The 17,092-nt window shown below is 42.8% G+C and overlaps 1 protein-coding gene and 1 pseudogene across 1 annotated transcript in view; one reads left to right on the forward strand and one right to left on the reverse strand.

Moving 5' to 3' along the window:
* PGBD1 (piggyBac transposable element derived 1) overlaps nt 1–17,092 on the reverse strand; it is a 24,797-nt gene that overhangs the window by 2,975 nt on the left and 4,730 nt on the right. Inside the window, exons 3-6 of the mRNA XM_004717412.3 lie at nt 16,159–16,306; nt 11,274–11,359; nt 5,989–6,118; nt 3,318–3,414 (exon numbers count right to left, since the gene is read on the reverse strand). Coding sequence (XP_004717469.3) covers nt 3,318–3,414; nt 5,989–6,118; nt 11,274–11,359; nt 16,159–16,306 — 461 coding nt within the window. The remainder of the gene's footprint in view (nt 1–3,317; nt 3,415–5,988; nt 6,119–11,273; nt 11,360–16,158; nt 16,307–17,092) is intronic.
* Nucleotides 11,119–13,284, forward strand: LOC115872695 (annotated as a pseudogene).

Genomic DNA, 17,092 nt, shown 5'->3' on the forward strand with positions numbered 1-17,092 from the left:
CCCTGGATTCCCTGGATTAAAATGAAAACTCTTAAACACCTTTTTTTTAATTCTAGAAATTTACACTTCACTTATTATGTCTAAAGAATAAACCACTCTGAATGCTCCCCTAATACCTAATTTAACACTCTCTCCCAGATACTTAATACAAACTGCCCACACCCTTCTATTGACCACCTAACAGAGTTAACCACTGCCACATGACACCACCTACCTACACCCCTATAGTGACTCCAAGATGTCAAGGAAACAACGGGAGATATCGGTGCACACACACAAAAACAAGGAAAAGAAACAAATAACCGAATACCCATATATTGGGTTATGCCTGAATTTGAACAGGCCTGAATGTAATGCCTGAAATTGAACAGGCCACGGATTTACCAGAAAAAGAATGTAAAAGAATGATTATGGCACTTATGTAACAGCTGAAGGAAGGGTCTGAGAGAAACAATAGAAAAGCTAGTAATCTCACTACATGCTGTAGAGCAAAAACTGCAAACAGCAACACAAAAACCAAACACACTACAATAGAAGAATTAAACAGATGACTTCTCACCCGACTCCAAAAAGGACTCATCATTTTTCAAGCAGAAATGTGTTCTTTGAAACTGTCTTCTTCTGTGGTTCCAGTGACTCCACATTAGCCTAGTTCTTCTCCTATGCTCTCTAGGCATTTGTAATTCCATTTGTCTGCCTCTTTCAACTTTCTCTTTATCTAGGAAATTCCTACTTACTTATCAAGTCTTGTCTTAGATGTCATCTCCTTTCTCAGATATTCAAGTCTCAGATGCCTCCTGTTGTCGCAGGTCTGTTGTAGCAACAAGGATACTACATCATACAGCACTGCAGTTGAGTCTCCTTATCTGCAATACCTCTCTCCTCAGGTGACTTGTTGAGGGTAAAGCCGAAACCCCAAACCATTATCACATTATTCCAATGCAAGCTGATCTTCTAGGAAAGAGTAGAACTTCCCCATGAGGTTTCCAAGGCTGTAATCTTTACAGGAGCAGATGGCCACATCTTGCTCTGATAGAACGACTGGTGGGTTCAAACTGCTGACCCTCAAAGTTCCATTTAGCAGAAAAGCACTTAGCCCCTGGACCACCAGGGCTCTTGGATGAAGGGTAGGAACTCTATTATGTGTGAATTTTTTCCCCAAGCTTACACTAGAAGTGTCTCACTTTTAGTACATTTCATAATGTTCCTTTCCTATGCCCACATAGTCAGCAAACATGTGACCAGTCATATTCAAAGTCTTCTTAATCTGAGTATTCTTTGATTTCTCCTTGCTTGTCAGTTCATCATTTGATTTTCCAAACCTAAATCTCTATCCATACCTCCCTCTACTTAGTCTCAGCCTGTGACATCCTATGAAATCAGGTTTCAGATACCCAATAATATGCTCCACAACCACTGTCGACTGTCGTCTTCCTGCCAACATCGTCTGCCCCTTTCCTCTCAACCGCCAGCCAGATTCTGTTTGGGACACTGATGCAGCCAAGCTCAAGCGATGAATTATGATTGGTCTCAATAAGTCATGATAATCCCATTCCCCCTTGCAAGATACGCAATTTCCTGGCCTCCTTTATAGCTACTAGGATAGCCATGTGATTCGCAATTTCAAACAATGAGAATAAGGGCAAGGCTATTGGGGGTTTCTGAATGGCTTATGATTTCAAATCAGGGGCAAATAAGGCAAAAGATATCTTCTCCTTCGATCTGCATTAAACAAAGTCATAATAGCTTGAGCTGCAGAGTCATCATGTGGTTAAAAATCAATAAAACAATATACTTAGTGTTATAGTACAGGAAGAGAGCAAGAGTGTGGACCCCAAATCAGAAAACTAGATCACCCCAAATACTGGAGGGGATTAGAAATGATAAAGGAACCTTCATCAACTGTCCCGGGAGTATAGAAGTCAGGTTAGCAGATCTAAATTAAATTTAGTAAAATCGTGTCCTATGATAGTTATCCTGTTCCTGGGTATTTATTCCCAAAGAATTCTCAAGCAGAGGGCAGGTTTGAGGAGCACTACTATAGCACTGAGCATGTTGGTGGAGAGCTAGAGGCAATCTGGGTGACCATCTTTGGGGAAGCTGATAGGAAAAACATGGTAGATGTATAAGATGGAGTGCCATGGAATGGTTATAAGTAAAGGAATCAAAGTATAGCTAGAAATTAGATGTATCTTCAAACTTTATATTGACTGAAAGAGTAAGAAACAATAATACCTATTAATAATACTATTTAAGTGAATTTTACACACGTGCACAAGAAATGGCTATTTTACATGTCACATATTAATAATGGATCTCTATTACATCCATTATGGTGGGGTGAGCTGTTGTATAAACCTGGAACAGACTATCTTCAGACTTAATGTCACAGGAAGCAGTTAAATGTCTTTATCCTTGAGATACAGTTTCCGTCACCGAGGCTGAATGCAGCCAGCAAGCGCAGTGACCACATTCCTAATCTCCAGACATCACTGCACAGTCACTGAGAGTTAGTTACCCTTCTCAGCCTAGAGCTCACCAAGTTTATGAAGCTTCATTTCTCTTCTTAAACTTCAAGGTATTTCAGGTGAAATTTATCTCCCTTTTTCCATGGGAGTAACAAATGCTAATAAAAATCTCCAACTGTCCTGATCATCATACTTATTATCACATTATTTCCTTTCTCCTTTTCTCTTAAGTCTTGGAGGAATTAATGGCTCCACCAGAAATCAATCCACTGAAGGGCTCTTGTCCCGGTCTTTCCACACTAGGACCATCACTGTTACACAGTCATTCATCCATACAACCTACACTTACTAAGCATCAATTACTAACTTTGATTTCTCCACCATCCACTTTCCTTTTAATGTTGTTGTTGTTGTTCAGGACTCTCTTGAATGAAAGTTGACAACAGTCTATACTTATTCAACCTAATTTATCTTCCAAGTCTGCTATTTCTTCCTTAACCGTCATGTCAGCCTCACCAGAAGCCTACACTCTAAATTCTCAGCCTTCTGGACAACAACAAAAGGCTGCCCAGTGAAGAGTGAACATGCAGGGTAGTTTAGTTCAGGCTAGGATTCTTGGGTGCAACAAAGGGTGGTGCTTCAAGTGAGTAGTTTTGAGTAGTTCTAAGTTGAGAGGTCACGTTCTTAGCATGGGAACTCCTGTCACCACAGAGGTGAGTGTGAGCGGCGCTCTTTCTGTGATGTGGAAAATCTAAGAAAGCAGGCTTCTGATCATTTAGGTCCTTTGATGCCATCGTCATTCCTTTGTCCACCTCTAGGATTAGTTCTACTCAGCACCATGACACTCACCTGCTGGGTATTCCTGGGGTTCCCCCACCTGGGTCCAATTCTGTCGACATTTCCTGCTTTGTATAAAACAATCCATCTTCGGTCACACTCTCTTCACCTAAAAAAATGTATTAAGGATTTTAATGTCATCTGAGCCCTGATTTTAAAAAAATAACATAGGGTGTTCTAAATTAAAACAAACAAACAAACAAAAAACAAATCAAACTGCAAATCAACAGGAGTTCCAGGTGTTTATTGTCTTAGCAAGCATACAAAATGTGACACAATTTTGAAAGATAATGAAGTAATTTTATGATCCCCAAGGTAGAATCCATCCTATATGATATGGCTAACCTTGAATTTTTAACTGAGTTTCTTTTTATCCCTTGGTGACTCAGGGCCCAAATTATAGGTGGCTGATCTTTAGATTTTTGTCTTCTCCAGGTGTATAGCATAAATATACACCGTATTAGAAGGATCCAAATAGGAAAACCCACAAGTGAACGACACTTTACCTTAGACACACTGAATGCACATTAAAGGAACGGATATACTTTGAGCTTAAAGCTGTTACACCCTAATGAGAGGAGAAGATTGCTACCCCAAAGTTGTGGATTTTGAAGTCCTTTGGCTTTGGTTCAAACCTCTTGCCTTTAAGGTTACCCAATAATAGACACTTTAAGAATACCATATATTTGCCACTTGCATATGCTGTTCGCTTTAGAAGATGTGTCTTAGCTTTACAGACATAGTCTTGCCATAGTGAATGATTCTTATTGAACTCTGTGCTCTATGTGTAACTCTCATTGTTTTCTTAAACAGGATTCAGTCACTTAAAGTTTTTAATATGTATAAGTGGACATATCTCATGTATTTTAGTCTAAAAACGCCTTCCCATATATGAATATTCCCCTTATCGCAATAGTATTATAAAGTCTATATCACTGGTTAGTTTAATGATACTTTTATTAGAATTACCAAAGGCATGGAGGGTACTTACATTATCTTTCACAATGCTGATAATGCTGCCAGGAAATTAGAACAGGGATATATATCAACCTTAGATGTATGAATGGATTAGGAGCTCTCACATCACATAAGCCCTAATCTAAGAGCAATCAGTTCTTATTTTGTTGTCATGCTCAATACTTACTCCCATGAAAGGATCCCTGAAGATATAGGTGGTATAGCAAGGGGTGGTAAAGACCTCAGATGGAGCCCCGCTCTCAGAAAGATTCGTGTCTGGGGCCTAAAAAGCTTAGCTAAGTGCACATGGAAGAAGCACACCAACCTATTTGATCCAAGCATTTTAAACATTAAAATGCAAAGTCAGAGGCAGGAATTGTATTAGAGTTTAAATTCTGAGCACCCAGTTTGCAGAAAGCTTTGGATGAGAGTGAAAGCCCAAAATACATTTGCAGAGTCCCCATGTACATGAAGCCTCTGATGAATCCCCTATGTCCATTGACTAGGGATGTACACAGCTTTGCTCTCAAACAAAGCACATAGGAAATCAATGAATGCTGAGATAGATTAAAATTTAACATGTTATCATTGTTTTCCCTTAGGACTCATCTTTCATTTATTGTACTTTTTATTATTTTCTGCTTTGTTTTAGATTGAGGTTTCTGTTTTATTTTGTTTGGGGGTGGGGGCGGGGGGTTGCATGATCTTATTTATACGAAATCCATAATAGGTAAATCTATAGAGACAATAACTAGATTAATAGTTTCTTAGGGTTATGGCAGAGGAGGTTGGGAGAAAGGTGGAGAACTAATAATAATGAGTACAAAAATAAATAAGGTGTTTTAAAATTGACTGTGGCGATGAATGCACAACTTGCTGAAATATATTCATCCCACTGAATTGTATGGTCCATGAATTAAATGTTAAAAAAAAGAGAGAGAGAGCGAAATCATTAAAAGGGGTCACCGGGGCCCAGCTAAGGAGCAGATCTCACAAGAAAAAGTACATTTGGGTAAAAAATTCCACGTGTACAGTAGCACTCTCGTAGTGAAGAAAAGCTCTTTTATAGGAAAGTAGGTAAAGGAGAACACGGGATTTCCGGGTATGAAGGAATGTCTACAAACAATAAGTTACATATAACCCTTGACTGGGAAGCAAAGGAGGAGTTGCTAAGAAATCAAGGAATACAGTGGGATGATCAGAGAAAATAGCAAGAATCAACAAGCTGGGAGAATCAACTGAGAGGAACAGAGAAGAATAGGGCTGCCCACTAGGGGGGAATAAACAACAACATTTTAGGTGAAGGGATACATTGGATGGTGTAAGTTATGGCAGAAAACAACAACAACAACCCAATAATAACTATAATAATATATTAAGGGTTCAGGGGTGAGGTCAGCAGGGGGAGTTGATAACAAGGAATTCAAGAAGAAAGAAAATGTTTGGAAAATGATCATGGCAGCAATTGTGCAACTATTGCTTGATCTGATGCTTGATCTAATGGAAGCATGGATTGTAATAATATCTGTAAGAGCTCCTAATAAAATGTGTTTAAAAAAAGGAGGAAAGAAAGAAAGAATAGGGGCTGAGCTCTGTCTGGAGGCTACGAGGAGGAGAAGAAAGGGTTAGGGCTTGTAGAAGACAGGGGGGCACAAGGAGTTATCCAGCTAATGATGGAAGACAGTGAGGACACACAGGGAGGGACTGGCCAAAGGTCTGTCCTTACTCATCAGACTGAGACTGGTCACATTCTCCGGTACTGAGTTTCCAGGGAGGGTCCTCTGAGCTAGACCCAGATGTGGCCCTTCCGGTGGGACAAGGGTCCAGATGGCTGCTTCTTCAGTCTTCACCAATACCTGAAAAGAAATTATTTCTTTGTTTTTCAATGTAGGAACGATAACGGGTCCAGTTATGAAGAGTGTTGAATACCACACTATAGACCCGTAACATGAACCACTCAGGGTACTGTGTTAATTTATGAAACCTTTTCATGTTATAATGATGATGCCATCTACCACCTCCTGCCAAGGACTAACATCCTGCAATGTAGAAAACTGAGGACCTGGAAGAGAGTGTATGTAACCTAGTCTCTGTACTCCTGGCCACAGGACCTGGAAGACCAGCTCAGTTCTGAGAGAGGTATAATGCCAATTACACTTTCTCCAGACAGAAAGAGGTCTCCACAACTTCCTTCCATCAAAATGCTAATAGAAAGTTGTTTCCTAAGGGCACTTGGCTACTCAGTATCCAGCTACAGTATGCTTATCTTTAAGCGCAATCAGATGCTCTTTGTCCCTCCCATTCAAGGAGTGATCTGCTCCTTTTGTCTCTTAAATATGGGGTATTCCCCTAGAGTAAGGTGACCAGACATCCCGCTTTGGGTGGGACAGTCCGATTTTTGGCGTTTTAAAAAAGTCCAGATTTTTTAGAAAGAATGCACTACAAGCTAGGGAATGGTCTATTTGGTCCATATAGACCAAATTTTTAATCAAGAACCCCACCACCCCACCCCCAACCCCACCCTCAGTCAATGGTGTCCCACTTTAAATCTGGTCACCATACACTAGAGTGCTCAGACATCCAAGTTCAAGACACGGAAGGACTATGTATTGTGTATAAGCTGAATGGAGGCCTGCAGCCCTCATCACTCTACAACCCCATGGTGGAATAATCTCCAAACTGCCCTTCACCCACCATTGGAGACAGAATCCTGTGCCTTGTTTTAACTGTATATGTTCTAAGGACCCATTCAAGGGGGAGCTGGACCCCACACTACAAAGTGTGAGACAGTTCCACACTACAAAGAACTACCCTACACCCTGCACAACTATCTGTTTGGGTTGGTCTGGACTAGGCAATTCCCATCTCCTCTCCAGCTCCTCAGGAAGATAGAACTTCAAGGCTCCCATTTCCAGCCTCTCGGGAAGATGACTGACCTATTGAAGTATGCATCTTCTGCACCAACATTCCAAGGAGCATATCGCTCCAGACCAAGTTTGTGCAGCCCCTGTCCCAGCACTCCAGGGAGTAGGCTGGCAAACAACAAAGGATGGCATCCTGACTCAAGGTCCTGCAGCTGCGATAAAAAATCTCCCTTCTTGTCAACGTATACCTCCCTAGCTCAAGCCCTATATATCTCCCACCGCCTCACTGACAAGCTGCGATTTCCCTGACCTACCTCATTGGGTCTCAGAACTGCCCAGGAGTTCAAGATGCTCCTGTCCCTTTCTCTGCTGTCCCTTCCCTCCCGGGAGCTCTTTCCTACCCTAATAAAGCTGCTTTTAACCTCACGTTCTTTGTCTCAATCCTATCTCTGTTCAGTGTCTCAGTGTTGACTGCTCACTATCCAGGGTCCTGCTGGACTAAGTCTAAAATAAACATAAACTCTTGGTCCTGAAGAGTATCAGACTCCTGAAAAGTTTTTACAGAATAATATTTAAAAGCCCGTAAGTCAGGAGGTTCTGGAGAAACAAGCTTCATGGCATAAAGATCATGTCTTAAAGGTTGATGAATTGGTTCCTTTGAAGTATGACAGCGTCTCAAAAGTTACTTGATTCATTTGAATCATTGTACAATTTTCTAGCATGTTCATACTATGTCTTTGAAGGGTACTTCAAAGCCATATTGCAGCTACTGGAAGTGTAATTCAACTGAGTATCAATAGGAAACAAAGGAGTTCTGAGACTTCTTTGAACAGACCTGGAACCTACGGTAGGCACAGCGCTCTCACTTGTTTCATTTAAAATGGCTGTTTCAATATTTCTAATCTAGCACAGTGAGATATCTAGGTTGTAAAACTTAGACCTGGAAATGACTTATTTGGGGAGTTGCCAATTATTTCTTGTCTTTGTGTAGCATTGGCCCCCCAAAGGTCTGCTATATGGACTTTCCTTTGTGGGGGACCAGTGTCCACACCCGATGCGTCCAAGGGGGTGTTGTGTGCTTGAGGGGTCAATTAAAGAGACATGAAGCAAGGCATACAAGGACTCACCTCTTCCACATGGACCAGAACCAAAATGAAGCCTTAACTGTATTCTCTCACGAGCTTATATAATCTCAGGCATGCAAGCCACAGTGAGCACACACATAACAGGAGTGGCTGTATTAGAGCAGCAGTTCTCAACCTGTGGGTCGCGACCCCTTTGGTTTCACAGGGGTCACCCGATTCATAACAGTAGCAAAATTACAGTGATGAAGTAGCAACAAAAATAATTTTATGGTTGGGGGCATCACCACATGAGGAACTGTATTGAAGGGCCACGGCATTAGGAAAGTTGAGAACCACTATATTAGAGGTATATGTGTAACATGAGGGGGATGAGCTAGGGATACACGCAATAGGAAGGGGAAGCACAAGAGGCATACATGTGACAAGGAGATACACGTGTAACAAGATGGGGGTTGGGGGGTTCCAGAGCTAAGATGGTAGTGTAACCTTGGTCATCTCTGAGCTGGTTTGACCTTCGATGTCTGAACTCTTCTTCAGGAGAATAATCCAGGATAAGGTGACTAGGTGTTAACATTGGTAAAGCAGGACAAAAGTGGGACACCATTAATAAAACTCATATCCTGGCGAAATAGCCACATGGCAGCCGAAAACCATATACCCTAGCTTGTCATGCATTCTTTCCAAAAATCGGGACTTTTAAAAAATGCCACGGGATGCAGGAAAAATTGTTAAAAATTGGGACTGTCCCACTAAAAGCGGGACGTCTGGTCACCTTAATCTAGGATCCTCATCAGAAGGGAGTGGGCCACAGTAGTTAGGGTTAGATGGCTTGACTGCTTTTGGTGGCAGATAACCTTCAGGTAGACAGTCTTCAAGAAGCTGACCTTCCAAAGTATAGTAAGTGACCATGTATTTGCAAACAGCACCTTCAAATTGGCATTATTGTGGGGGAACATCATGGGGAATAATTTTGACATAGAAGAATGTGACTGAAATGCATCTCCAAATTATGAACGTGAAGGTCTCCCCCACAGGAGGCCCAGCCTCCACGATTCCTTAATGCATTAGTAGTTTGTCCACATACTTTCTCCTCCCAGTTCTGTTTCCCATATTCCTTAAGCATTTAATTTCCTATTTCAATTCTCAATCAACCCTTTCTTTCTCGCTGCTTGACATTGAACACAGTGCCTGGTCTGTTACAGAATGAATGCCTATTTAAACAAGCAGTGATGTTTCTTTGTGCGTGATGTTTCTTCAGTGCCTCATCACTAACTGTGGTAGTTACATCATCTGGTAACAATCTGAGGATTAAGAGCGAAGGGGTGGAGGTTAGCCTGTCAATCAGGCCACAGCTTGATGTCCTTATTTGGAGGCATGAAGGAGAGAAATAGCTCTTGGAGGCAGGACACTGATTCACTCCCTTGGAGACTTTCTACTGAGAACACTCACTCCCTGGGAGACATTACAGATGACAAGATACATGGGAGTACTCAAGTGCCCTGAGCTGGAGGAACCACGTGGAGACCCCTGCCAGCACTGAGATGCTTCCACTGCCACTGGATCTACAAGACTTCCCACCCACTGGCCTGTGATCTTCCGGCATTCAGTGTCATTGCATGTGGTTCATGAGTCTGAAGAGGACTTTATAGACAGGCATCAGACATATGGGCTAATATCAGACTTATGGACTTGATGTGGACTGGGCTGGGATGGTTTCTCAATATTCAATTGCTCTTGACACATCAGTGTGTCTATGAATTTGTTTCTCTAGTTTACCTTGACCAACACACTAACCTGCCGCCACACACTGCACACAGAGAAGAGTTTGGGCACCAAACTATTCACCTCGTTTTAAAGTGTGGGCTGTCTCCTTCGTTTCTTCCTTTTGCCCATCTGCCATTTACCTCCACGCGACAGCTTGACTTCACTGAGGGCTACTTCCTTCCTTCACTGCCTGACCTTTCATTATCTGATGCAACACCAGTCTCCATTCTCTCCTCCACTGTGCCCTTTCCTCCTCCTGGAGTTCTGACTTTAATGCTTCTCTTCGGGCTAAACTTGATCATTCATTAGTGCCAAAAAACGACTCTTTTGTAATTTCTTCTGGCCTAGTGTGTACAAAAAATTCATACTGTTTTTGAAAATTAAATTCTTTTTCTTGGTATTACCATCATATTGTCATTAAGGAAACTCTGTTGATTTAAAATATATATATATATATGTAGTGCTCGCTTCGGCAGCACACATATTAAAAATATATGTAAAAGTAGGTTTTGTTTTCTGTATATTTCTTTTTGGGGAGATAAAATATTTGGGGGATAAAAACAGGCTTGATGAAAGGACAGACTGGAGAAAATTGATCTTGCAGGAATGTGCAAGAGGGCATAGGTGAGAGAGAGACTTAACATTGTTTGAAAACCTAAATAACTAGGAAAATGATTGACCTTCCCACGGAATGAAAAACCAAACTCACTGTCATTGAATTAATTCTGACTCTTAGTGACCGTGAAAGGGTCACAGAATAAAAAAGGTGTGTGTGTGTGTGTGTGTGAGAGAGAGAGAGAGAGAGAGAGAGAGAGTAACAGTTCATTTTGTTTAAAAGATGAAGTTTTGTCTTGGAGATACAAAATGTCATCATCGTCATCACGAGTAATAACTGGGCATATGCTGAACACTGAGAAGGTAAAGGTGAGGGGAAAAGCCCTGGTTCTTGTGTGAGAGAAATTAGAGATCTCAAAAGCCAGGTATCAGTCCCTCAGCATCAGCAAGTAGGGGTCCTTTATGAAACCAGGTGACCGACTCCTCCCCTTAGTCCCATAATCCGTAATTGAGTCTAGTTCTTTCCCCAGGACTACAGTACAGAATGTGGCAGTAGCACACACTCAATAAGAGCTCTCTGGGGGATGTGCACATGGCCTGGGATGTTCTGTACCAAGCAGAGGAGGGGGGACTGTACCACCTGAAAGAAGGCTCTCAAAGGTCAGGAGGTGATTAAGAAAATAGGGGTGGCGGGGTGGGGTGGGGGTGGGGCCCTGTATTGAAGGTCCCACCATCCTGCTTACCTGCAACTTGGCTGAGTTGACCACAGTCACTGCTGCCTTGTCTCCAGGTGTCTTCCGCTGGAGAGCTGGCTGCTGGGGCGCAGGCTCTGTGAAAGGAGATGAGAATCCTGGGTGAGACACTGCTACCTTTAGGAATGCCCTATGTGGGGAATGGGCCTCAAAACCCTTTTTGTGTTCGACACTCAAGAACTAAGATGGAGAGGAGACAATGTTCCTATACTTTCAGATCTTACCATTTGCAACAAAGTGTCACAACTATTTTCATTCTCTCAGTAATTCTAAAATTCTACAACTTCAGGGTTTCCCACCCACAAAACTGTGTGAGGTTCATGAACTTGTGAGGTGTTCTACAGTAATGTACTACCACACATGAAGAAAATTTCAAACAAAAGAGACGAAGAGAATGAGAGGGGAGAAAGGAGTTGATTATAAAGGCAAGATTAAGCAAAGAAAGAGATGGAAGAAAAGTAGTGGAGAGTGGAAAGATGAGCCACCCGGGTGAAAGGTAGCAAAAAAGGAGCGACACATGAAAAAAAAAGGGCAAGGAAATAGAGATGAAAGGGAAGAGATATTACCTATGGCCTGAAAGGACCTGTGTGAATCGTCCATGTTGGGAGCTGTTGGTCCCAAAGGAAACAACAATAATCCAAACAGTGATGGTGTCTGCATAGTACCAGGCACTGTGCGGCTAGAAGAAAGCTTGTTGGAAATAACAGCTGTGTCTCTAATTCATAGTTACTACTTACCTCCCCCATGGTGCACACACACCCAACCCAACAGGGGAAGCAAGCCTGCTCCCAAAGAAAGGGCTATGAGTTGTGACAGGAAAGGGTGACAACAGAAATGGAAGGGGGCAAAGACAAGGCAACAAGGAGGGAGAAGTAAAAGGGACAAAGAGAATGGAGAATCTGTGAGAACCAAGGCCCAATCAGACCTTGTGCTTGCTCCTTAACATCCTTCTAAGCTGGGCCAGCAACAGAGTTAAGCCTAGGAAAGACGTAGAGGAATACTTTCCCATATATGCAAGTTCATTTTAAACAGCATACGGATCCACCACTCCTACCACTGCCAAAGACAGAAGAGAAGAAAATGGGAATAAGCTGCAATGAACTGATGATGTCCCATGCTCCCTTTCACTCCTCCATCAACATATTCAAACAGGCAATGCGTTTGACAGGAAGCATCAGGTGTCAGCAGTCAAGCATTAGGAGACTAAAGAAACCAACATCCTCAGGGGGGTTCCTCTAAATCTCATACTGCATGACAGGATGCTGTACCGCACTCATACACACAGAAAATACAATTGCTGTAAATAATCTTTTTGGTTTGTTCCAGGAGGCCAAACATGAAGATCACGAGACAGAAACATGCCAGAAGCATCTCGGCTTCTTCTGCGACAATTGCAGTTTGAGAGCCCTACCAGCTGTTGCCAGCCCTCACCTTCTGCCAGGTGGGGCTGCAGGGCCACATCCAGCTGTGGGAGCAGCGGTTCCGCTCCCTCATGGTCGAGACACAGCTGTGTGCCACCAGGTGTATGTTAAAGGAGTTAGAAACACTGGGAAAGGAATTATATGGGACAAAATTGATTGCACAAAAATGCCAAGTTCCACGTGGTCCCCATTTCAAGTGAGTGGACCCGAATGCATGCTTTTCATGGTCCGATCAGAATGTGTCTGTGAAAATCAAGAAAAGGCCTGCAGTTCCTCTCCTGTTTATTACACAGAACATGAGAGTCCTAGACGATCCTTCTCCCCAAACCAGTCAGCTTGTCTCCAGGCATGAGAATCAGAGCATCCAGCAACTCAAAGAACAGGGAGGGGCTAGCGAGGAAGCCTGGGCAGAGGAGGAGAGAGCACAGAAAGATCAGTGGCCCCAATCCTCTTAGCTGTCTGAAGAAAAGAAAAAAAAAGACAAGATACAAAACCATCTTCTGCTTCTGAAAATAAAAGAAAAAGGAACAGAAATACCTCCAAAATAAGTGCTTTCTGAAAAACAGAATGCAGAAGGGTAACAACTGCGGATTCTTCAAAAGACTTTAAAACGTAAAGCAATCATTATTTAAAGTTGTGGAAGTACTTGTCACAAAAGAGGAACGCTATTTTTATAAAGGTGCACACGGGACCATAAGCCCCTGTCTACAATGATGTGTAAAATAAAAAGACTGAATGGGGAAAAACACGTCTTTTTTATTAAAAAAATACAAAAACATGTCAATCTCCAACGGCACATTTTTCTAATGATCGAGTCCCAATAGCCTGCTTGGAAATTGAAAGCTCTGCGTCCAGTGGGTCATCTCCTTCCCTGCACCCAACACTTCCCTAAGCAACCAGACCCTGCAGCCATACGGAGATCAGTGCAGAAGGGAAGGGTCCAGAGGGCCTTGGCTTATAACACGTCCTTTGTATGTAGTCCCTTAACCAGATCCTCCAAACACTTGGGAGGGGGTGGCAAGATAGGAGGAGATATGAGGAGACGTGTTCAAGGACAAAGAGAAAGAAGGAAGTCAAAGACTCAATGACGAAACTCCAGTACAGGATGACAGCAGTCTGTGGTGGTTGGATGACTTTATGTCAACTTGCATTGTGTGGAAGTGGAGGGTGGAGGCCAATCTGTACATTAGGATGCAGCCTGATGATGCCTCCTGGGAGGCGTGGCCTGCTTATAAGGGAGCAATCGGGAACTCTCAGTCAGTCCCTGTTTTCCTGCTTGCTGAGACTCTGTGTCTGCCTGGGGCTGTTTGACCTGCCTTATTTCCACTGACCAAACAACTCTGCACCACCTGACTTGTGACTTCCGACACCCTGCTTCACCTTTCTGCATCACTGATGGGTCTGAAGAGGTCCCCAGCTTGCATCAAACTTGTTGACTTGAGTTGGACTGGACTGGGATGCCATCTTGATAGAAGATTACTTCTTGATATAAAGCTCTTTCTTATGCATAAATGAGTGTCTCTGATTTTCTTTCTCTAGACAACCCAGCCTAACACAAGTACCAACAGTCTACACCAGAACTCTAGATATTTGACTAATTTGAATCATTCTACAATTTTCTAGCAATTTCATACTATATATTTGAAGAGTACTTGAATGCAATATTGCAGCAACTGAAGGTGCAATTAAACTGAGTATAGACACAAAGTGGAGGCATTCTGATATCTGAAGTGGGATATATTGTCTCCCAGGGGGCATTCATTGAAACAATATGAAGGGGCTACAAACTTAGAAACCTACACCTTATTGTGGATTATGGATTATAGTACAAACGTTTTTCCTTGCCAGTGGAACTCTAAGTTTGTTTGTTGCTAAAAAGGGGCAGTAGACTAAATACATTTTGGAACCAATGGTCCATACAAACCATGGTCTTATCTACCTTAAGACCCAAAGAACTAGATGGTGCCTGTCTACCACTAGGGACCACTGCAACCTGGAGCAAAATATATGGTCCTGTATAGAATGGGAAAAAGATGTAGAGCAGAACTCAAATTCCTAAAAACAAGAAAGCCAGGCTTAACCGGACAGGTAGAGACTACAGGACTCCTCAAGGCTCTTGCTCTAGGAGACTCCTTAAACTTATGGATGAAACCACTCGCAGAGGTCGACTTTCAGTCAAATAAAAGGTTTGTTGATAAAATAAATAACACCCTGAGTATGTGCATTTCAAAATAATTACCTAAAGAAAACCAAATGTTACAAATGAGCCCTAGACCAAGCAAGATGAATGGAAACAAGCACAACAGAAATAAGGATGTGGGAACTGTAACCAAGGCAATGAATTATATGCGCCAAACTATTGAGCGAGAAGCTAAACTGCTACAATAACTTGCACCAAAAACGCAATACAATGTTTTAAATAAAGGAGAAATAAGGAGAGCCTTTGTGTTGCAAAGAACTCGGCACTTGGCTGCTTCCCGAAAGTCAGAGGTTGGAGCCCACCTGACTGGAGGTGGCACTGCTGAAGGGCCTTGAGACACTTCTGAGGCCACTGTGAGAGCTGACAGACACAGCGTCGCGAGGAGTCAGAATGGGCTTAATGATAGAGGCTTAATCGGAGTGCAGTGTAGTAACGATGAAATATGCAATTTTACTCTGATTCTTAAATGCTTCCTCCACCCCACTACCATGATCCCAATTCTATCTTACATATCCAGCTGGACTGGAGGAGGTGCACTGGCACAGATAGGAACTGGAAATACAGTGAACCGAGGACAGATGAACCCCCCAGGACCAGTGGAGAGAGTGGCGATGGCGGGAGGGTGGAGGGAAGGAGAGGGAGAAAGGGGGAACAGATGACAAGGTCTGCATGTGGCCTCCTCCCTGGGGGATGGACAGCGGAGAAGTGGGTGAGGGAGACGTTGGATGGGGTAAGATATGATAAAATAATAATAAATTATAAATTATCAGAGGGAGGGGGGACTGGGGAGGGGGGAGGGAGGGGGGGAAATGAGCTGACACCAGGGGCTCAAGTGGAAAGTGGGTATCGTAAGAATGATGAAGTCAACATATGTACTAAAGTGCTGGACACAGATGACGTATGTACAGATTGTGATGCGTTGTATGAGCCCCTAATAAAATGATTATTTTTTTTTAAATGATAGGGCTTTTTTGTTTTGTTTTGTTAAGGATATAAAATGTTCTTGGAAATGAAGAGAGCGTCCTGAGTTTTGGTCAGTGGGTTGATGATTTAAATCCTGGAAGTGGCTCTGCCTGTTGACTGTGGGTAGGTCATGTACGCTCTTTGGATGAGATGGTTTCTAAAATTTAACATTCTATAATTCTTTTTTAAAAACGTGTATGGATACAGGGCTGGAAAACAAAACAAACACAAAAATAAAACTTAAGGCCACATAAAAGACTGTGGGGCAGTTGGCGATCTCGCTGGCACTCACCACTTCCTTCTTGCAAGTGACACTCTGGAGGTTCGCACTTCAGGGAAGTTACCCCAGGCAGCGGCTGGAGACACTGACACTCCAAAGAGGGTGCTTGATATTCACTCACCACTGGATGCATGTCCTGCCCTTGACTGTGGACTGAGGCCTGCAGACAAAGGATCACCTTGAAAAGGCACCCTAGAGGGAACTGAACCTAACTGCAGTTAGAGACATCCCTTCCCCATCCCCCCACACCCACACCCACAGGGGACACAGGATAAGGCCACCCCACCCACTTAATCCTTTAAAGAACCAGAGTGTGTAACTGGGTTGCAAGATAGAGGCCTTCATTTACTTGGGAAGTATTACCTGCACACCTACTAAGAGACAGGCCTTGTACCAGGTGCAGAGGGTGCAGTGGCAACTAAGATGGACAAGACTTATTGCCCAGAAAAATAAAAAAACAGATGGATGCTTAAATTTGGATAAATGTCTGATGAAGAAGAGGCTATGTATACTATACAGGCAGGAACATAAGATATGCATATACAGGAATAGGATATGTACACTCAATGTATCTCCCACAGATTAATGCAAAGGGGGAAATGAAAGCTCTGAGGTGGAGGCATCTGATAGATACCACCTTAACGTCAACAGTCCTGCGGCAAACCATCATCCGTGTCTCCCCAGGTGATGCACCGAGGGCACATTTACTCCAGCAAATGGGCATTCTAATTGCCAGCGTACAACCTGATGGTAATCATAGGGAAACATAAGACAGGCTCAAATAGAAGGATGCGCTACAAAATAACTAGCCTATACTCTTACGAATGTTGATGTCAACGATAGACTGAGACATTGTTCCAGATGGACAACCGTGGGTTAAGTGTCCTCCAGCTGAAAGGTCAAGGTCAGCAGTTGAAACCCACTAGCCACTACAAGGCAGAAAGAC

This window comes from Echinops telfairi, unplaced genomic scaffold (assembly GCF_000313985.2).
Source record: "Echinops telfairi isolate 266 unplaced genomic scaffold, ASM31398v2 ScPeMD7_7441;HRSCAF=8479, whole genome shotgun sequence".
Classification (NCBI taxonomy): Eukaryota; Metazoa; Chordata; class Mammalia; order Afrosoricida; family Tenrecidae; genus Echinops; species Echinops telfairi.